Source organism: Myotis yumanensis, unplaced genomic scaffold (genome assembly GCF_028538775.1).
Source record: "Myotis yumanensis isolate MYYU_CA2020_CCGP unplaced genomic scaffold, mMyoYum1.0.hap1 SCAF_2, whole genome shotgun sequence".
Classification (NCBI taxonomy): Eukaryota; Metazoa; Chordata; class Mammalia; order Chiroptera; family Vespertilionidae; genus Myotis; species Myotis yumanensis.
This window is the reverse complement of record NW_027223753.1, coordinates 90,419,407-90,443,309: the sequence shown is the minus strand read 5'-3', so window position 1 is coordinate 90,443,309 and position 23,903 is coordinate 90,419,407. Positions and strand designations below refer to the sequence as shown.

The window sequence follows — 23,903 nt, the reverse complement described above, 5'->3', positions numbered from 1 at the left end:
CCAAAGTTTAACTCCAGGCTTGAAGCACGTATTTTTAAGTTTCACATTACCTGCTGAGTGGCCAAATAATCCTTACTTTGGGACTTCCTCTAGGCCTGCCTTCCCCGGAAGCTTCTGGTCACCCAACATCTCCACACTGCACCCCATAAAAACAGCCATTTGGCAACTCATTCTAAGGGAACTAGTCTCAGTTAACAGCTAATGACAAGAATCTACTAAATCCATTATTGCTAAAATTTTAATATCTGATAAGATAAACTGTACTTTCTCTCACATCCATATTTAGCCCCTATAAAAAATAATTCCTTAATATCTTCCATGAATGACTATTATAGTTTAAATCCATTCATCGCATACAATTTGGAGAGGGATATGGGCTCCCATTCAGTGGACCCTATATCCTTCCAAAACCTTTCCAGATTCCAGGAAAGGTGTCAGGCCAGGAATGCTAGTAATAAGGATTTGAATTCTACTGATTCCTCCTTGAGGGAAGAAATTAGGTATGAGGAGCTCAATTAAGGTATCATTATACTTGGACAAGTCATTGTCATTATGTCTAATGTCAAAATAATGAATATTTGCTGTTTTAAGCCACTAAGATTGTGATCATTTGTTAGAGTAGCAATAGAAAACTAACCCACACACAAGGCACATTTTGGCATGTTGTGAAGATTCTCTACAAGTCATTTTGTGAATGCTGTTACTATAGATCAGTGATGGCGAACCTTTTGAGCTCGGCGTGTGAGCATTTTGAAAAACCCTAACTTAACTCTGGTGCCGTGTCACATATAGAAATTTTTTGATATTTGCAACTATAGTAAAACAAAGACTTATATTTTTGATATTTATTTTATATATTTAAATGCCATTTAACAAAGAAAAATCAACCAAAAAAATGAGTTCGCGTGTCACCTCTGACACGCGTGTCATAGGTTTGCCATCACTGCTATAGATCTTACACTCATACTCACTCAAACCTCCTCAGGTATGAATTAAGAAAAACTTCAAGGATGAAAAATGTTATGAAGTTCAGGGGTCTTGGTCAGGGGTCATCACAGGCATACCAAGGAGGCAAAAACAATGGTAAGGGAGATAAACCTAGGTTAGACTTGGCAATACTGAAAGGAGGTAAAAATAGCAATGAACATACCTCGAGCCCAGATATTGATTTCTAAATATCACTTTCTATTAAAAAGGAGCAGAGCTCCTTAGAGAAACTGTTTTCAGGACTGGGGTGGGGAAAACATAAAATGAGCCTGAAACATCTTTTTGTGCCAAAAATTAAGGAAATAAATATACTGACACCAATTGGAAGAGTTTCTAACTGGCAAAATCTAGGACAATTTGAACATCAAATTATTTAACAGATGTAAGTAAGCCATTTAATTAAAGAGAAAATTATGAATTCTTGCTGATATCAATCTATTATTCTATCAATAAAAATTTGATGATGAATAACATAATCTCATAGTCTTAAGGTACTTTCTTATAAATCACTTGTCAACTACAAAGGGAACAGAGAGTAATTCTTCAGTGCAGATCCTGACAGACATAGCTGTGTTGGGTTCTGTGATGTGCTACAAAGCATCCCTGAATAATGACAGACTTACACCAAGATGCTAGAAGTGATGTCAGAAGATGGTCCTCAGTGGGTCAGTCCTCTTTGGGAATTGCCTTAGCTAAGGTAAACTGCGTCACCCAAGACTCCACCTCATTCTAGGGGCATCTCACATCCGATGGATGAATACCATGGGGGTACAAAAGCCAGTCCTCTTGCTTCCACACAGGAGAATTCTGAAGAGCCATCCTAGCTCCATAGGCCCTTCTGTGGTCTTTGTTGGGACTTCATCATAGCTCAACTTCTCCGCTTGCCACTTTTGCTTTCTTTCACAGGGGTTTATCCTAAGAACACTCCTTAATCATCTTCTTGCATGCTCATTTCAAAGGGGAACCCAATTGCTATATTCATATAACCCCCAATATAATGGCATTTTGAGGTGGGGCTTTTGGAATGTGATTAGGTATTTAATGAGATAAGTGTCCTTACAACAAAACAGACTCCAGAAAGCTCCCTTACTCCTTCTGCCATTTGAGGACATAGTGAGAAGACAGCCATTTATGTCATCTATGAACCAGAAAATAGGTTCTCACCAGACACCAAATCTGTTGGCACCTTGATCTTAGATTTTCCAGCCTCCAGAACTGTGAGAAAGAAGTATATTTTTTTGTTGTTTACAAGCCACCTAGTATATCATATTCAGTTATAATAACCCAAACAGACTAAGACACCAACCTGTAACACTGCTTGATCAAATGATCAAAGTTAACATCAGCAGTAATGAAACCTGTAAAAAATTATCTGTAACCAGATAGGATTCACTGAGAAGAACACAGCATCACTCTGCATTATTACTGCCAAAGATACATAACCTGATTTTAATCATGAGGAAACAGAAAAACCCAAACTGAGGGGCATTCTGCCTTATAAAACTTCAAAGGTATCAAATAATGAAAGCCAAAATAAAAGACTATTAAACTGTCCCAAACTGAAAAAAAAAAATTAAAGAGATGAGACATAACAACAAAATGCCACATGGATGCTGGACTGGATCCTCTTGCTATCAAGGACAGTATTGGAAGAACTTTTGAAACTCAAATGGGGTCTGGAGATCAGATGATCATGTATATATAAAAGCCTAAGTGACCGAAGGACTGAACGACCGGGCGCTATGACATGCACTGACCACCAGGGGGCAGGCGCTCAATGCAGGAGCTACCCCTGGGTGGTCAGTGTGCTCCCACAGCAGGAGTGCCACTCAGCTGATTGATGGGTGCTAGATGCAGGGCTCACAGCTGGCAAGTGCCACTGTGGCAGTGCAAGCCTCTCCTGATCAGGACTGACTGGGCGCGAGCCCGGGGCAGGCACAGTGGGGCCGGGATGAGCGGGAGTGGCAGGCAGGAGTGGCAGGCAGCATTGGACTGCCTGTTTCAGCCCAATGCCCCCAGGCCATGCCGAAGGACCCCACCCATGCACGAATCCTTGCACTGGGCTTCTAGTAACATATAAATGTTAATATCCTGATTTTGATGGTTGTATAGGAGAGAGTCTTTGCACTAAAGTATTCAGGGATGATGGGACATCATGTTGATCTCTCTCTAATGATTCTGGCGGGGGGGGGGGGGAACAAGTTTGTTGCACTGTTGTTGTAAATTTTCTGTAAAGTGGAGTTTGTTTCAAAATTTAAAAGCTTTCCAACAATAACATCAACAACAGAATAACATGTGTAGCCACTGTTTGTATAATTATCTTGTACTAGAGGCCCAATGCACAAAAATTCATGCAAGAATAGGCTTTCCTTCCCCCGGTTGCTGGCACCTGCTTCCCTCTGGCACCTGGGACCTGGGCTTCGCTCTGGCTGCTGATGGCAGGTGCCCAGGACCTGGGCTTCTTCACTGTGGCCCTGGTTCCATCCAGAATGACACCCGGAAGGACATTCGGTTTAATTAGCGTATTAGCCTTTTATTACCCTTTTATTATTATAGATTATTATTATAGATATTCATGTCCTCCCTTTTTTTTTTTAAGCTATCAATGATGTAGGTCTTTGGTGGGAGGAGGGAGGACATTTAGTTCACAGCAATGTCTAATCTCTCTTCTCCATCCTCTGTCTCTTACCAAGGGCCTTCAGGTTGTCCTGCCCACACAGTACCTTAACCAAGTTTCTTAAGATGAGCAATATATTTTGAGCTCTCTCTCATTGGAATACCAATATCAATTCTTCAAAAGTATGTGCCTAAAGGTATCTCCAATTGCTCTGTATTAGGCAACCTCCTATCTCAAAAAAAGGTCACTCCCCCTCAAGAAGCATCAGCACTGAAAGAATATAAGACTAACTGGTAAGAAGCAAGACGTCAATGAGGAGTGCAACCTGTTGCATAATAATGCAAATGCATCCAAAATCCAAGGTTGAAGTAATCAATATGCCTTAGGGGGGACTTAGTAAATCATTGAAACAGGGATGATTTAGCACCCACAAGACCAGGTTTACCATGCCATATAAATCTAGGGGAAAGGAGGAAGAGAGCAAATTTCTTTCTACTTTCTGAATATGATTACCTTATACCAGTACATGTGCCCTAAGTAATCAAGACTGTGATTTTTTTTGAAATTTTATCGTGATGGTTATAAACACAAGTGCTGTCTTTAAGAATCATTTTTATTTTAAAAATCTGGCTAACACTCCACTCAAGTGACTTTGACATGTTTAAAGCAATTTGTTTCACAAACATGAAAGTTAGAAAAGATTGAAATGATGGAAATGAAATAATGGAGACAGTGTGTCATTTTCCATCACTTAGAAATTTGTTACACAAAATAAAGACTTTGTTTGATGAAAAATGCCACCCTAGCTGTCTTCACTACTTCATGTCCATCATTTTAGTCATAGAATCATAAATTTTGTCTCTTTTTTTATGAAAGTAATTGCTTCAGAATACCAAAGGCTCTTGTCTATCCTGTGCAGTAGTTTTCCAGGGTACTTAACAGCATACATGTCAACCTAATTTTGAGACATTGAACATCTAATGTGGCCTCTCTCTCTGGGAGCCAGTTATGAGGTTGAGAGAAAAAATATGTTGCCTTTGTATTTTCCTAGTTAAGGAAACAGGACTAGAAATAATGTTAGTTCTTAGGATATACGTTCAAATGGAAAGCTTGATACTTGGAAGAGTTGATAGCATTATGTTGATGACTGTTTTATACAAAAAAAAAAAAATCCTGCCCATGTGTTTCTCCTCAGGTAACACTACAGTGTTGCGTGTTTCCCACACTTCATTTAGCTCTGGACTTCGGGGATGTATGAGGATGCTAAAACAAATACCATAGCCTGGGTTGTTTAAATAGCAGACATTTACATCTCTCGGTTCTGGAGGCTGGGAAGTCCAAGATCAAGGTACTGGGTACTGGCAGACTTGCTTCCTAGTGAACCCTCTTCCAGGCTTTCAGATGACTTTTTTTTCTATGTCCTCTCTCTGGTTTCTCTTTTTCTTCTTAAAAGGATATGAATCCCTCAGTGGGGCACCACCCCCTTCACTTCATCTAAACCTAATTACTCCCAAAGTCCCCATCTCTAAATACCATCACATTGAAGGTTAGAGCTTTAACATATGACTTTGCTGGGAGGAGGGGAGGAACACAAACATTCACTTCAGAGCAATGTCTCATCTCTCTTCCTCATCCTCTGTCTCTTACCAAGGCCTTCAGGTTGTCCTGCCCACAAAGTACCTTCACCAAGTTTCTTATACCTAAACTCTCTCCTCAAGGAGGAATCAATAGAATTGAGGTCCAGATTACTGGTTATTCATTGTATTTCTGACCTGATGCTGGGCAGGGATCTGGAAAGGTCTTGGAAGAATATGGAGTCCCTTGAATGGGAAGTGAAGACAGGAACCCACCCTCCTCTCCAAATCTTACGTGATTAATGGAATTCAACTATGACAGTTTAGCCATTTAAGATGTTAGGGAATTAATTTCATAAAGAGTAAATATGGAGGTGGGAGGAATGAAATTAGTCTTATCAATTAAAATTTTAGTAAGAATGGATTCACTAGAATTTTGCCACTAGCAGTTATCTGATACCAGTTCCCCCTTGAAGGAGTTGCTAAACACTGTGTTTATGGGGTACAGTGTGGAGATTTTTGGTGATCAGCTGCTTCCAGGGAAAGCAGGTCCAGAGGAAGTCCCAGCATAATGATTTCTGATCAGGCAAGTGGCAGTGAAAAATTCTTGGTACATTTGGAAGGCTACTGACTCAGTTTCCTCATGTGCAAAAGGTGAATCACAATTATAACTACGTTCTATAGCTAGATCACACGCACAGAGAATGACTGTACCAGTAGACCTGGGTTTCCACACTGGTTGAGCCACACCCATGTGACTTTGACCCATTTATTCGACACTTGTTCCAAGTTTCTGTCAGTTCCTGCCCTTTTAAGACCTAGTCCTCTCCCAGGTGATCCTACTGAACATCCAGCTAATTCAAGGCTATCACCTTCACCTGAAACCCTGAGGGGTTATAGAGTCCTGTATCAATGTCCTGCACAGCCCCCCAAAGAGAGATGTGAAAAGAGGCTTAACTCTTGTATGGTAGAGTGCACAGGTAGCTGGCTTCTTGCTCAACCCCTCAGGCTTCTTTGCTCATGTAGTGAGGAGGTGCAAAGAGCCTCCATTATGCCTTAGATGGCTCACTGGGGCAGCTTCAGGCTATGTTTCTGTTTACCCTATCATGTGGCTGGATCTTCTTCCCTTTGTCTTGCCTTATCTTGAGTGAATATCTCTGTTTGACCTCACCTATTCTCAATGAACTCACCACCTCCATTGATTTGGAACTTCCAAAGCCAAATCAATACTATACCCCACCCAATCCAATGCCCTAGGCTCCTGATGTCTCCCCTTGCTGGCACAAATTTTCTATGCCCTATTTGGACAGCTATACCCATTGTTAGTATCATGCAATAGCTCCCCTTTGGCCTCTACATTCCTCTAGCTTTCTAGTAGCTTCCTCTTCAGCTTTGATTTGACAACAAAATATGCAAGGTTTGCTAAGCTCCTGCTTATGCCTTTTTTTCTAGCATCCCATCTATTTAGCCCTTCCTTTTCTCTCAAAAAGTGTCCTGGTTTGGAGGATAAATTATAGCATTACCCTGGCTGTGACCGACTGAACTTCATCCATCCCTGGGCTGACGTTGTGCATGAATATATTTGAACCTTTTACTGGATATGGATACTTTCTAGATCTGCAAACCAAGTGGGTAGTAAAGTGATTGCTGTGATTCCTTTTAGCCCTAACAATTCTAATTCTGTGATTCTATAAAACACACCAAGCTTTGGATTGCTTTATCTTTAACAGAGAGCACATGCATACAGTAAAACATCTAGCAAGGCATGATTTTTTTGGAGCAACCAATCCTAATTACTCAGTGAACAATTGTGCCCAGGCAGTTTTCCTCCTCTTTTAGCTTCCTGTTTCTGCCTTGAATACAAACTCAACCCTCAGCATCTTTATTCTACTTCCTTTTAACTCATGGTACCTTACTCTCCTTCATCTGTCCATGCCTGACTCCCCATGCTCTTTATCTTTTCTCAAAACAGACTCTTAGAATATCTTATTTTCTTAAGACACTGCTCTCTGCAGGAGGTCAACTAGTTATTATGCAAAGCCAATTTCTGCAAATTTATAAATAGCAGCCAGTTGTATAGTATTATCTATTCTCACAAAGCATTTTCACTTTGCAAAGGGAGGTTCAGAAGTATATATTAATTCAAAGGAGTAACTACTAAGAAGGAATTCAACATGCTGTTGCTGGAACACCTTCCCTGTCTCTCCATCTGCTACAGATCTGGCAGGTGGCAATCCTATGTTCATCAACATAAGATTGGTGAACCTACTGTATAAATGAATGAATGAGATTGAAAATAAATCTTTTTATTATAACCCAGCTGTAGGGAGCAGCTATAGGGTTAAGCCTCGGACTGACCTGTTGGCAAAGCCACAAACAAGTCCCAGCTTAGAGGGCACAGCCTTCTTAGCATAATTAGGTTTGACCTTATGACTCTCCCTAGATCTTATCTGGGTAGCTAATGGGCTGTGGGAGGTGCAGCAAGTGCTGCCAAAACAAGTGAAACTCACAAGAACATTGTAACTATGGTGACCACTACCTTGTTTACCTCTGGCTATAAAATAAAGGCTTAGCTTGCCTTCTGGGTTTCTCTCTGTGGCCTTAGCCAGGCACAGGAGATCCACCTAGACTCAATTTATTCTCTTTGTCTTTTCTACATTCTTCGCCACTGCCCCTCAGGCTCACTGAACCCTTGACTGAGCTGGCCTGGCACACCCATCTTATTGTTACTCTACACATGCCTCCCCCAGAAACCTTTAATTTTTAAAATATATATTTGCTTTCACAGTTTAAAGTATGAGAATCTGATCATCTCCAGATTAGCAGAAAAATATGGATTATATATATGTCCCCTCTCTCCTCTTCCATAGGCATGTAAGTAAAGAAGGTGAATAAGTAAAGGGGGTGCATATCATTCAAGTCTGTCTTTACTCCCATGTGTACAAAGACCTATACCATTTATTGAACCCCTTTTAAAATGTTCTTGAAAAGTAATGGTAACTTAATTGCATTTGATCATGTTAATGAGATTCCGATTCCTGATAAAGGATAGTTTTTCATGGTCCATGTTTTAATCAGAGATGAGGAAATGGATTGTTTAGGAAGGATAATGATTCCGCTATGTGGAAACACCAGATGTCACAACTCACCTCTACACAAGCAGAAAAAACTGAGCTCTGAATTTCACTGTCCCAAAGTGCAGTCACACAACAAACAACCATGGGAGACTGATTCTATAAGTGAGCACTTCTCCAATGGGCCTGCCAGAATGGGCCTTGCATATCACTGCAAGTTCCTCAAAACTCTGGAGCCTTGAGAGTGAGTGCTGCCCAAAACCCAGGGCCTTTAGAACATCTGGCCCAGCCTCCTGAAAGCTGAGGAAACACTTGTGAATAGATACAAAATTTTATATACCCACCTACTGAAGATAACACCTGTAAGTTCCCTAACTAATGAATAAATAATAAAACATTCATGTGTAGGACAGTGTTTATGTGTGTACAAGAGAGAGAACAGGAGAGAGTGAGAGCAGGAGAGAAATAGACAGAGATGGAGAATAAAAAAATTATAAGAAAGGGTAGAAAACAACAGAAGGGCTGAGATGTTGAGAAGAAAGAAAGGGTGAAAAGGATAGCATAAAGGAGGTAGAGCTATTTATAGCTTATTTTATGCTTCTCTAGTACCTGTCTGGCTCTGACTGCTGTAATGAAGGTTATTCCTCCTTAAGGAATACTATAAGGATTTAGCTTTCCTATACAGTTGTAATATTCAAAATAAGGCTGGTAATTGGGTCATCTTATTAGTAAGCAACTATCACCAGGAGTTCTAAGAGCTTTCCAGTTAATGCCTCATCAATCCTCACAGCACATTCATGGTGTAATGAGAGGGCACGGATTATGAATAATTAGTCCACTTTTATTCTTTCTTCAGTGGGTTTTAATTTCGCTTGGACGCTATCTCTCTTTTCACAGATTGGAGACTTAGAGCAAGACATAACAATGGGGACATTAGTTTTCATTAAACAGTTTCCCCCCATCTTTTCTACCCCTAACATCACATCCTTCAATAATTTATTAGAATATATATGGAAAAGGCAGGGAATACCTACATTGTATAATCCTCGACTTCAGGTCATGAGTGTCCAGTAGAGGACAGTATCAAATATGTGGGTGCTAATTAGCCACTGTTATGAATTCTCATAAGTGTAAGACACAAACAAGAAGATAGAAGCGGAGAGAGGAGTGAAGAAGGCAAATTAGGGAGATAAAAAAGAAAGGGGAGGAAGAAGGGGGAAGTCAGGCATCTGTGTGGGAATTCTCCATGGTCCTTTATAAGTGCTCCACACACTGCACTTGATGTTATGAAACACATTGGCCACTCTATTACCCTAAGGACCCTGAGCTTTGCTTAGAAACTTGAGCTCTGCAGGATGAGATGTGGGTCACAAGGCAGGGGCAAGGGGGATCCCTGTAGGTCTCTGGCACTAGAATACAGATGCCAATCCCTCCTACACTGACACTAAAAAAATCTCTGTCACTTCAGCTAGAACTGTGGGCAAAGAATTCCTGGCAGAACTTGGCCTGTGGGTTGTCAGAGTTGACTGATTTGGCTGTCAGCATGAAGACACTGGATATTTTCGTTTGTAGGTTTGGTGATTGTTATCTTTGCTTGGTACCAGAGAGAGAAAACAGAAAGCAATGGCCTCCTATTTACCTTTTTGACAGTATTTTCTCATTTAGTGCTAGTCTTTCATTGGAGAACTTCATCCAGCACCACTGGTGCTGACTATAAAGTCTAAGGGGTCACCATAGGGCGAGGGGTGGGAATCTTCTCTCTCACCCCTATGGTTTCAGACCCAGAGTGGGGTGGGCATTAGTGAGTGGATACTTAATAATGGAGAGGTTGATCCCATAGAAAACTGCTTGAAGAGTCACATATATCCAGAGTCAGGTTAGGCTAGTGCCTCAGCAAAAGTCTCCATTTACAGATGACAGTCAGGGACATTAGACAGAATTTACAAATTAATCCACTGAACAATCTACTTATATAAAAACCCTGGGTGTAACATCACGGCCAGAACCGCGATCAACGGGAAGGAAGTCAGTCCTGCATGGATCGTCTTGGAAATGGCTGCACCCTCCCCCAGCTGTTTCCTGGAGGGGGAGGTTTCAGGCAGGAACTGGCCCTCAGTGCGAGGTTTTAGGCAGGAACCCACCCTCAGAGCAGAGCAGGGAAGTGAAATGATTTGTAATGGATCTATTATTGAAGCATCCTTTGGAAATACTATATCTATAGATCAGTGGTTCTCAACATTGGTTGCACATTAGAATCACCTGGGAATCTTTTTAAAATCCTGATTTCTGGGCCTCATCCTCTGGAAATTCTGTTTCTTTGTTACTAATGTTGTGGCCCCACCCCATAACAAAGAAACAATTTCCAGAGGATGAGGCCCAGGAATCAGGGTTTTAAAAAGATTCCCAGGTGATTCTAATGTGCAGCCAAGGTTGAGAACCACTGCTAAAGATAATATTAAAAATATATCTAAACATGCAATTCTTAGTCCAAAAAAGTGAGCATGTTCAAATATTAAGAAAATTTGGATATTCTCAATGGAGATTTTCACACATATCTGAGTGATGATTCCATTGATCCCACAGATGATGCTGAAAAGGAAAATTTTCCTATTGAATTTCTTAATAGTATTACTCCTTCGGGAATGCCGTGTCATAAATGAAAATTGAAAGTGGGTGCAATCATCATGCTATTGAGAAATCTCAATAGTAAATGGGGTCTTTGTAATGGTACCACATTTATTATCAAAAGATTATGAACTAACATTATCGAAGCTGAAGTATTAATAGGATCTGCAGAGGGAGAGGTTGTTCTGGTTCCAAGAATTAATTTGTGCCCATTTGACACTGGTCTCCCATTTAAATTGATTCGACGACAGTTTCCTGTGATGCCAGCATTTGTGATGACTATTAATAAATCACAAGAACAAACTCTAGACAGAGTAGGCATATTCCTACCTGAACCCGTTTTTGCACATGGTCAGTTATATGTTGCTTTCTCTCGAGTTTGAAGAGCATGTGATGTTACAGTTAAAGTTCTAAATACTTCATCACAAGGGAAATTAGTCAAGTACTCTTAAAGTGTTTTCACTCTTAATGTGGTGTACAGGGAGATATTAGAATAAGTTTAATCACTTTATCAGTCATTGTTTGCATCACTGTTGTTTTATATCATGTTTTTGTTGTTTTCATGTCATGTTTTTGTTGTTTTCATATCATGTTTTTGTCATTTTTATATCATGCCTCTGTTGTTATATCCTTTTGTTACTGTTTATTTATTAATAAATTTATATATTATTTTCATATACATTTTACTAATTTCCTTTCATCTTCACACTTCTATTATAGAGAAAGGGCAAATAGCAATATTAAAATATCTCCGCTAATTAATTCCCTTTTTAAAAAAAATATATTTTATTGATTTTTTACTGAGAGGAAGGGAGAGGGATAGAGAGTTAGAAACATCGATCTGCTGCCTCCTGCACACTCCCCACTGGGGATGTGCCCGCAACCAAGGTACATGCCCTTGACCAGAATTGAACCTGGGACCCTTGAGTTCGCAGGCCGATGCTCTATCCACTGAGCCAAACTGGGTAGGACAATTAATTCCCTTTTAATGTGCATGAATTTCGTGCACCGGGCTACTAGTGTAACAATAATCTAAAAAGTAAAAACATAGATCTTTTAAGACTCCACTTAAAACTCCTCCATAAAAGCTCCTATCTGTTTGTAGTATAAGATCTATATGTCTTATCTGGGTGTACAAGACCACCAATAGGTTTCCAAGTGCTTTTTCTCCACTGAACTTCACCTTTTTCCTATAATATATACTTTTTCTATTCAGTTGGGTCAACTCTTACCCATCCTTTGAGACCCAGCTCATACAGACTCCTCTTACTAGCCTCACAATGTCTCTCTCCAAGGTGCTTTCCAAGTATTTTGTCTAAGAGGCTGGCATTGAACCCAATTGCTACTGTTCAGGCTGAACCATCCAGGCTCTCTGAGGGCAGAGGATAAACATTTATGTATTCCTATTCTAATCCCAATACAGTGCTGTGCACATGAAAGGTGTTCAATAACACATTCAGGAGGAAAGTAAATTGGTTTTATCATAAAATAAGCCAAATAAAAACCTGGAAAATCTATAATAATAAAAGCGTAATATGCAAATCAACTGACCAAACAGTAGAATGACCATCTGGACGACCTTCCCGATGACCATGCTATGACACCCACTGGCGCCAGGCCAGCCAAAGTGGGTGCAATACGATTGGTTGGGAGCCCGGCCATTGCCCCATGGTTGCCCTGCAGAGGGAGGCCCAGGCCACTGGCCGGCAACTTTGTGGTGAGTAGCCTGGGCCTCTCTCTGTGGGGGCGATCCATCATGGAGCCCCGGCTGGGTGGGCAGGGCTTACTTCTTTGGGGCAATCGATTGTGGGGCTCCCAGAGTGTGAGAGGGCACAGGCAGAGCTGAGGGGCACCCCCCCAACCCAAGTGCATGAATTTCATACACCAGGCCTCTAGTAAATATATAAATATAAAAAAGTAAGTAATCATTTTTGAAAACAAAAGTTACTTGATATGAATGTCAGATTTATAGAGTTATTTTAATGTTGGCACACAATCTTAAGTGTCAGAAGGAAGAAATGGATATTACATTAAGTTACCATAACTTATAGACTACAAATCCATTCAGGTTCCATCACCCACCCTCCTTCGTATTCTACAGAATAAAGGTAATTTGCAACTGTAGTTAGGCATTTTCTAGAGTGAGTTCTACATTTTACTAAAGGGTGTAATAAAATAGAAATATGGTAGGGTAGTGTTTATAATATAGCGATTTGGGGAAATGTTAAGCTAGAGAAGATTCTTTTTTTTTTTTTTTTTTTTTTTACTCTCTGCCTCCTCTGAGGTCTTAATATACTAATGTGTATTGGGATCGGGACTCCGAGAAGGGAAATGAAACACAGCAATATTGAAAAGTGTTTGTCCACGGAACTTGTTTTAAGGAGCATCTTACATATCAGACGTTCATGCCCTAACTCTAGGAAACACTGCCCTAGTTTCTCAGATGCTATTATTAGTCACTTCAAGCGGCATTTAAACATGAGCCCACTGCCAAAACACACAGAAGCAAACATTTAAAAGACAGCCTATATAAATGTTTCTTCAAAATAATGATACAGGTAGCCTATTCTCATCAAAACACAGCATAATATAGCGGAACGAGCATAGGCTAAATGTTTCTTCACATCTTATCAGCTGCAGGATTTGGGGCAAAAAATTTCTCAGCAGAAAAAATGTGCTATGTCCTTGAAAATCACAAATGGCGATTTTAACTGGACTTTCTGAACCGAAAACCCATAGAGACATGTACTCTTAAAGGACTTGGGTGATGCCCTTGGGTATAGAAAATGGTCCCTTGCCCTTGTAAGCTCTTGCAGCATCTGCTCTCTTCCTATATGTTTGAGAAACTTGAGGTCACCAGGCATGATGATCAGTTTCCTGTCTGTTTACCTAATATAGCCACACTGCCCCTTACTCTTTACCAACACCTCCTAGGACAAGGGCTTCTTCTTCCTTGTCAGTCCCTCATCTCTGCCACTTCACTCTGTGCTTCTACTTCCTCCAGCATTCTCCTCAGCTACTCAATGTTTCTCCTGAACCTTCAAGATTCTTCCTCTACTGGCTCCTTTCCCTCTGACTACATACATGTTCAGGTACCTCTGATCCTAAAACAAGCACTCGAGCTAAAGCACCCCACCCTTTTTTCATGTCCTCTAAAAAGATTAACCCACGTTTACTATGTCCATTTGTTCACATCTCATTTATTTCCAGACCATTAAAATTTGGTTTCTCCTCAAGTAGCCAGTGTCTCCCTGACTGTTGAATCCAGTGGAAAGTTCCTCACTGAATCTCCTTGAGTATCAGATAAAGCTGGTCACTCTTTGGATTTAGTGATACTGCCCTCCCCTGATGTCTCTCCTATTTATCTGATTGTGGTTTTTGTCTCTTTCAGGGGCTCAGGCTCCTGGACTGATGTTTTAAAAGTTGATTTTTCCTAGTGCCAGAGCCCGTTTCTCACTTGATTTACTTTTTTGGAATGATCTTGCCCACCTTTCTGTGTATGATATTCACATTTTCACATATCCAACCCAAACCTCTTTCCTAAGCTTCAGACTTATCTATGCAACCATCTATTGGACAAATTTACCTGGAAATCCCTCAAGTCTCTCAAATTTCAGCAGGCTGAAGTAGAGTCATGTTTATACCCTCCACTGTTTTATTGGTGGAGATCCTATGCATTGTGGTTAGGTGAGAATGCCTGAGTTCAAATGGCAGCTTCAGCACTTTCTAGGTGTAACTTTGAGTAAACTTAACCATGTCAACCCTAATCTCATCTGATGAAAAGGGAGATAATCAGAGTCCTGTGTCCAGAGGGGTGCTTAAAGAATTAAATGAGTACCCAGCGTCAGTGAGTAAGTTATCAATGGGAGCCACTACCATCATCGTTCCTCACACTCAATTTTTTTCTTCCGAATTCCCTACAATCTTTCTTCCATTTGGAAGAAACTATTGTCATAATCACACAAACCAGCCACTCTTTCTTCCCTCTCACTCAATGCAGACTACAATCCTGTAGATTGTGCCTCCTAAATACTTCTCACATCCAGCCCCTCCTCCCCATCTCTAGTACTACTGCCCTCATCCAGGCTCTTGTCCTCACTCCTTTTAGCACATCCTCTTCAGTCTTGAACTCTACCTGAGAGTGGTCAAGTCACTCCCATCCTAAGACTCACCAGAATCTGCTTCCCTAGCCAGTTTTCGATAAATGCTATTCAAGTAATAAGTGAAATAAAAACATTGAAGTATTGAGGATATTTCAGTGCTCTAAGGGGTTAATAATGCAGGACATGTGCAATTGACATGGTCCTGTAAGTGCTTGGGCACATGACAACTGCCCTCATGAACTGCATACCTCAGTATGCAAATACGTAAGGGCTGCACTTGCTGACTCACAGGACGACAAAGCTGGAAGGCACTTCTGGCACACACCACTGGTGTCTGCTGGCAACCACGCTCTGCCTGTCCCTCTTCTCTAAAGAGACTGGAAAAATGAAATGCTTCTTTTACAAATTAGGGTAGCAAATGAGACATGAATGGCGTGCTGACAGCTTCTGGGAACGCTACTGTTCTGACAAGAGGAGCAGGTTTTGCTGATGTCATCCTTCTCTTTCTGCAGGACAAAAACATGAAGCCTGGAGCTGTGGGTTGAGAGAACCTCCCAGGTGCTGGCCTTGACTCCCTTGGGCTCTTGTGATTACACTCCAGGGTGAAAGAAACTTGCTCATGGACTGTGTCATTAACTTTAGAGGGCTCACTGGGTAGGGGGGCATCTACTATTTTGAGGGGGAGAGCTGGGAAGAAGTACAGTTGAGCATTCTTTCCTTACAATGACCCTCTCTCAACAGGGCATCAAAAGAAATAGGGAGCCATGTTAAAGTAATAGCAATTTACACCACTAGCTGTTCCTAAATTTTCACAGCTCCACATACAGGTTAACAAAACCTATCATTAACACTCTGCCCCATGCCTTTCACAATTTGCCAGGGCTGCAGGCTCAGAACTGGAGAGACAAAAGACCCCACAGACTACTAGCATATTTTTCATCCACACCTGCCTCCTCGAATTCATTAACAACTCTCATCTACCTCACACAGATGGCTGTGCTCTGCCTGCAACTAATGAATGCAGTTCTCAAAGCCATAGGGCCACCGGCAGCACATGCTCCCTGCCCACCTTCCTTGATCAGAGAACCCAGCACACAGTGGGTTTATCTGGGACCATCTGAGAGGGGCAATTAAACATTTAAAAAAGAGAAACAAACTTGATTTGAAGGCAGAATCGCTTATAAATAAATCCCATGATCTAGGTTCTGAGGACACCAACATAGAGAAACCACAGTGCACTTACACAAGGCAACTCATCTAACCTAAAGTCACAGGGAAAGAAAAATACAATAACAACAAACTGACTGTGAACTGAAAATAACTAAGTGTAAAGTTATTTTTTCTTTATTTTTAATATAATAATGAATTGCTCTATGGCATAGTTATTTTCTTTAAGAGTAGTGCCTATATTGATCTTTGTTGATACATCTAATCTTGCTATGTAAACTCTAATAGAAATATTTGAAGAGATTCTTTTGTGTCTTTTATTTTTTGCACAGTATTATCTTTTCTGTTTTTTTGAAGTCACTGTTTTCACATTCTAGATTTCCTGAAATTGGGGCACTCCTACATATACAAACATTTACACTTAATTTCATTTTTAGTTCATATTCGGTACTTGTCTCTTCTCATTACAACAGTTACTTTTAAAATTGAGTTTCCATTGCTTTATTCAATCCTACTGAAATAAGTTCTGCATTTTAAGAGAATTACTTCTGAGCCCCAGGGAGTGTCCAACACTGTTCTCTTTTTCGGTCTTAGCCCTGTCAAAGCCGAGAAGCCTGAGGCTGTGCGGCCCCCTGAATCATGTGAGATGCAGAAAAGACTGATTGGGATAAAACCTCCCTCACTTGTCCTTAAGGCCTTTAGGAATGTGCTTGATTCTCATCCACAAAATAGCAGACTGTGGAATCTTGTCATTTTCCTTTCTTGTTTCCATAATAAATTTGGAAATAAAAAATTCTCAGATACAAGCAGGTCCTCAGATAATAACATTTTGTTATAACATCCAAGAGAAAAATCGATTCCCAGCCAGAGCCACTGTCTATGGAGGGTGCACATTCCCTTTATGTCTGTGTGAGTTTTCTCCAAGGACTCTGGTTTCCCTGCAAGTAGATGGGTGAGTCTATGATGCTCCAGTCTGAGCGTGCACACGTGTGTGTGTGTGTGTGTGTGTGTGTGTGCCCTGCCATGCCTGTCCAGGGTGGCCCCACCTTGGGCCCTGAGCTGCCAGGATAGGCTCTGGGCAACCATGATCCTGAACTGGAATCAGTGGGTTGGAAAATAATGCTCTTACATGTTTTTATTCATCTTACTTAAATGTATGTATAGTTCACATTTATTTCAATGTTTAATATTAGAAGTCCTTTGGGTCTTTATTTAGAAGTTTGGTAATTTTTTTATGACTAGAAATATGCCATAGGAACTTAACTCTTGTTTATATCAATTAGCCTGTGGTAAAAATTGGTTTCATTATACATCATTTTGCTTAAAATGGCAGTTTCCAATAATCTATAGACGACGTTCAGTGAGACTTACTGTAATATTGCCTGTAATTGGCTACCCATATTGGACTACAGCTTACCTCTGAAAGTAAATTTTATGGTCTCTAAGAGGGATTTAAAACACATGTTAGGTTTTTAAATATATAAATAATATATAAATTTTTATCTCAAAGACAAATTTGCTATGCTTCCCTTCCCCCACCTTTTACTAAAGGAACACAAGTAATAGCATGCCTTTTGTAGAAAGAGGACTTCGGATGCCCTGTGGTGGGTGGTGCGGTGCAGGCCCTGCCTCCATGCAGGATGGAGGCATCATGGCCCTGATGCTGAGAGTTGGTGGCTCACAGCTCTCGCTGAGCTGCTTTCGAGGTTTGCCCTCAGCCATGGTCAGCCAACGAGGGTCATGGTCCTCTTTCTGCAGGTAGCTTGTGGCCAATGTCCAGTCCATGCTAGAGTAGAAAGGCCCACATCCTTGCTCAAGACTGGACAGTGCTGGAGATCCAGTCCAGGCCTAGGACTCAGCATGCGGTCCACGGAGGCCTCTGTTGATGGTAGTTCAACTCCTCCCTCTGGCCAACACCGACTCCCTCGGAGATACCGATCCTGAGAGCACTCCCCATAAGCTTTCTCCACACCTACTGCCTTCTCGGGGTTCATTTCCTGAGAATCCAATCTGAGACCCTCAGCGTCTCAGTCTTCCTAAGACTTTCACTATTATATTTATTGTCTGAATGCTCAGTGGGAGAAGGTCTCAGGCCTCAGACAGGCCAATGCAGGGGCAAAGCTTCCTGCCCTGTTCTCATTGCCCAAATTGTTTGGCTAAAGACAGAGATAAAAATTACTGTGAAGTTGGAGCAAAACTGTGGACAGAATTTCAATTGGGTATTTCTTGACATTCATGAAATGTGTCAAGGGCATTTTAATCAAATCTAGTCCGAACAACCATGTGCACAAACACACAAAAAAGACAGATAGATAAACTTAGGGAAAGAAATAAAATAAACTTTCATCAGATTTTAAAATATTGTTCAAAATACTAGCTGTGAACTCCTTTATCAACTAAAGTACCCATTATTAAAAAATATTAACAATAATGGTCTGTCCCCTAAGTGTAATTAGATTGTGCTTATTTCATTTTCCCTAACGCAGGGACAGGAATTTAGTTTTCCCTCTCTTCCTCCACAACTGGGATGACGAGCAATTCTGTGCAGAACCCAAGCATCACACTGATGCTGTTTATTTGGACTCAGGATTCTCTTTTGTCCTCTCCCACTTCTACTCTGGCTTTAACCAATTTTCCCACATTAATACACATATATGCACTGGAAATGCAAATAAGCATAAACCACATCACTCAAGTAGTAAGGATCACATTTTTTTTTCTAGGAATGGGTTTTCAGTTTTAATTGAATTATTTTTCATTGCTTTACATATACTCCCGCACAGATCAATAATTTTCCACAGATACCTTAAAATAATCATTGCATTCTTGCTTCTTTTTATCACTTTCTTGCTTGGCTCCCCTTTCTTTTGCTTCCTCTGTTTTGGCTACACCCCCACCAAGGAACCCAGTCCAACTCATGTGTGTGCTTCATATTCATTTCTGCACTCAATACTTTACAGATCTAGTCACACACACAGTTACCCACACATGTAGAAGATCTTATGCTCACTCTTCTATATTTTGTTTTCTCGCTCACTACCTCTCTCAGAGTTCTCTGGCATAGATCTCATTTATTCTTTTTTTAAAAATGGTAATCCATTATGTGAATAGATCACAATATTTTTAACCATTTACCTATTGAGAGATATTTGTTTTTATGTGTTTTTTTTGTCACTATAAACAATGTGGCAGTAAATAATGTTTACCTTTATAAACTGCATTTTTAATATGTCTGATATAGGTTCCTCAGACTGAAATTGCTGGGTTAAAGGGCATATATTTTAGTCTTAATAGATATGGAAAATTGCTTTCTAAAAAGGTTATGAAATTGTACATTATATTGGTAATGTATGCTTTTCTCTTCATACATACTAGCAGGTATTACAGATATTACACCCTTTTCTAAAATTTTGCCAGTCTGATAGAAATTTCTTTGATTTGCTTTCCCTCTGTACTAATGAATTTGAGCACATTTTAATATGATTATAGGCCATTTGGATTTTTTGCTTTTGTGAAATGTACCTTCATATATTTTACATATTTTTCTATTGCTTGTCTTTATATTGGCAATTTATAAGAGCTTTTTGGTTCTTCATCTCTAATTTATGTTTTGAATATTCTTCCAGATCTCTGTTCCATTGACCTTATTTTTGGTATTTTTGGTCATGTATTATATTTTGGTTACATATATGGTCACTTGTGGTATTAGGGTATGTATTTAATAAATACACATATGCATATATATTACATGTTACATAATAGTATATTAAATACACATTCATATGCATACTAAAATGTCAAAATACAAAATGCTAGTTGTTTCTTCATCAGTTAATTTATTAAAAGAGCAATAAACAAAACACAAAATATACACATACTTTTCTTACTCCCTTAAACAACTATATTAAGTACTCATATATACTGAAGTCTATTTCTGGATCCTCTGTTCTACTAAATAATTTTTTATTATATGCCCTTATAGCTGCTTCTGATAGAAAATGCTATTTTCTTATTATTTCTTTTTGTAATTTCCATGGTTATTGTCAGGTAATTATTTTTTTAAAGTAACTGTTATTTTATCCAGCCCAAAACAAACAAAATAACCACCCTTCCAGCCCGGCCAGCATGACTCAGTGGTTGAGCGTTGACCTGTGAACCATGAGGTCACAGTTCAATTCTCATTCAGGGCACCTGTCAGGGTTGTGGGCTCAATCCCCAGTTAGGGGCATTACATAAGGCAGCTGATCAATGGTTCTCCTCATCATTGATGTTTCTATCTCTTTCTCCATCTCCCTTCCTCTCTGAAATTAGGAAAAATAATATTTAAAAAAACACCCTTCCATTGGGACTCTAATTGAAAATGAATTAAATTTTTACTTTAATCTTGGGAGATCATTTTAAAAAATATATTGAGACTTCACATCCAAGAACATATTCGCCTTTTTATTGGTTTCTCATGTCTTTTATTAAGATTTTATAGATGCTTTACATAGGTTTTGTTTTATAATTTTTTCTACATTTTATGACTTTATTTATATTTACTAGTATACATGGGATTTTTTTTTTTTATTTCTAGGTCCTTAGTGGTAGAGAAACGCTACTGCCTTCTATCTAGACATATTTCAAAGTTTTATTAGTTCTGTGCTTTTTTCCTTTAATCTGTTGGGTTTTCTACATGTACAAGCATTGCATTAATAAAGTATACTTTTTTCTTATTTTCTAGTGTTTACAGTATATATTTCTCAAATTTAGTTCATTAGCTAACACCTTTAGAGCAATGCTTTTAAAAAAAGGAATTATAATAGCAGGCATCTCTAATTTCTGATCATTATTAAAATTATTAAGTTTTAATTTAATATACCAAAAGTTGTTGGTTTGGGGTAAATGATCTTTAGTATAATTGAGGAGATTTCTTCTATTTTGCTATATTTAAAGATTTTTTTAAAAACTACTGTTGAATTTAATCATTTAGTTTTTACTGACTATTTATTTGATTGCCTGATTTTTCTTTTTATTGACTTCTGTATAGGATTATATAGACAGATTTCCTGATATTGAGCCATCCTTGCTTTTTTGTGCTTGTGTTTACTTGCTACTCTTTTAAATTCCTACAGAAATATTTATCAAATGTGTCAAATGTTAACAGCTATAATTTAATAAAGGGTTCCATGACCAAATTAATTAGAGAAACACTGAATCAAACAGTTAAATGGTACTTCTCAGAACCATTACAGCTAATGTGCATTGTCAACTTACAAGAAGAGATTAGGGTACAAAGTGTTTAGTGAACTTTATTTGACCATCCACTTTTCATGGACCATTTCCTGGTGCTATGTTAAGCAGAACAAACTTTTGGGAAATGCTTAAATGGAGACTGTATGCTAAAATTTGCAAATATTTCAGCATATGAGACCAATTAAATCATGAGGGCAGAGGATAAATTAAAAGTCACAAGTATAGGATGCCAAAATCATTTGGGAAAAATTAATTTAACTAACATTTATGCCAATTATACTCACTTTTACTTATACCCAGAGTTTTGCCTGGGTAGGCCCTAATTATTGATGTTTGGCATTTTACAGACCCATCTTAAAGCATACAGTCTATAGGGGCTGAATACACTTTCAGCTTCAGCCAACTGTTAAAGTATGATTCTAAAAAGAAATGCAACTGAACCTGTTCCCACCTTATATTTTGTGACTCATAGTATCATAACTAACATGACATGATGACGCAGATGGACTATCATGACTATGGCTTGCACATGGCACTCACCAATGACATATTCCACCCTGAAGAGATCTTTTCTGGGGTTGTATGGACGATTGAATTCGATCTGGATGTAGAAAGATTGTCCTCTACGCACAATTAGCTTGTTGTTGTTATACTTGTCAGTGTGGTGATCCACTTTGTTGGTGTCCCATGGCTCCTTGAACAGGTGAACAGTCGTAACATGAAGGTAGTCTATGCACAAAAAGAAAAAAAGGGGGAAACCATTTTGTAACTTTATTTAGATGTAAACCTCAAAGACAAGATAATTTTTACTGAAGCAGGAAGGTCTATTGGGTAAAACTCTATTCAGAGGGCTGGTAGGTTTGAGAGTCAGTGTCTTGTGACATTTTTGCTTTCAAAGAGGATTTTTAAAAAGCTTTTTCACACTCTGATCTCATTCCAGACCATACAGCATTGGCTTTGAGACAAATAGAGCGGTGTTGACAGTGCCTATTGTATAGGTCTAGATACAGAGAAACCAGTACTGAAGTCAAAGTCTTCACATTCCCTGGTTTTCCTTATGTCAGGTCCTTCTCATGGTGACTACCACCACACTGTGTCACTAACTGGAGATAAGCAGGGAGTAGCCACCTCAATTTTCTTATCTTTAAAAAGGGAGGAATCAAATCTGACAAAGCCTGTAAAAATGTTCTAAGGACAAAGTTGAGTATTAACCCCAAATTATTTTCTTACTTCAAGAAGGTCAAATAGCCCTCCTTTTGTAATTCTTAAAGTAGATCTTGTCCTTCAAAGTCAGGAAAGAAAGGGAACAGGTGTGGAGAAAAGATACTAACATTTCTATGAAAAATGCTTCCTCTTTGCACATACAGAAACAAGGCTTCCATTTCCCTAGCTACTAATCAACCAATCTAGAAGCAAACCCTGATCTGATGCCAAAATCTACAGATTTCTTAGTGTTAAGAGTATAATTGTCAGTAATACCTTTAATCTGAGACATGATAGCACTGGATAAAGATTACATATCCTCCTGCCTTTGCCTATTCCCTCTGCAAATGGTCACTGAATGTGAAGCTAACTACAACTATAGTTTAGAAAGTCTAGTCTAGAGACCGATTTTTGTCTGTGCATTTGCAGTTCTAATGGGGCCCTGGGGAAAGAAGGCTGGGTAGGGAAGGCAATGGCCTCTTGTCTTCCTTCCCTTTCCCTGACCAGGCCTGCTCAATGGTTTGCGCTCACAGCTGTGAACACAGTGTACATGGAATGCACCGCTGCTGAGCGTGTGCTGGGGCATCACTCTGTAAGACTCCAATGACCTCCTTTGCTTTTACACAGGAATCTGTGTAGGGCACCTGGTTTTCTCCACTCTCACTTTTTTTCTCACTGGGGAAACCAAGAAATTGGGCTCATTAAGATACTCTCCAGTTCTAAAGTCGAGGAGTTTCTGAAACACAATAATTCAAAATTCAGGCAATCCTAATTTTGAGTCTCAGCTATCATAATACACAGTTCTTGGGTTATGTCGGACTTGACGTACATTGTTTCGTGGTTACGTCACCATCTCCCATATATATATATATATATATATATATATATATATATATATACATACACACACATATATATATATATACATACACACACATATATACATATAAATATATACATATATATATTTCTGTCATTTCGATGTATATACATATGTGCTTTATGCTTTTATTATTTATTTATCACAAGTGAAGGTCAGGAATTGTTATCTTTCATTTATTTATTTATTTATTTATTTATTTATTTATTTATTTATTACTGTTTCACTTTAGTACTGCTGTGTATGTGCTCCATGTGAGTGATGTAGGTGCTTATGTAGGTGGGTTCCGACTTAAAGCAAAAATCGAGTTACCTCGCGCCGTAGGAACAGATCTCTGACGTAACCCGAGGACCTACTGTAACTTAGTTCAGGAACATTGTCTCAGAAGCTGAATTTTTCTCAACTTTAAAATGGGGATCCTAATACCTTGAGAATTTC

At 39.3% G+C, this 23,903-nt stretch overlaps 1 protein-coding gene across 1 annotated transcript in view; it reads right to left on the bottom strand.

Annotated features, from left to right (window-relative positions):
• Positions 1-23,903, bottom strand: part of F13A1 (coagulation factor XIII A chain) — a 193,780-nt gene that overhangs the window by 141,725 nt on the left and 28,152 nt on the right. The window contains exon 3 of the mRNA XM_070403447.1: positions 21,923-22,111. Within this exon, the coding sequence (XP_070259548.1) occupies positions 21,923-22,111 (189 nt within the window). The remainder of the gene's footprint in view (positions 1-21,922; positions 22,112-23,903) is intronic.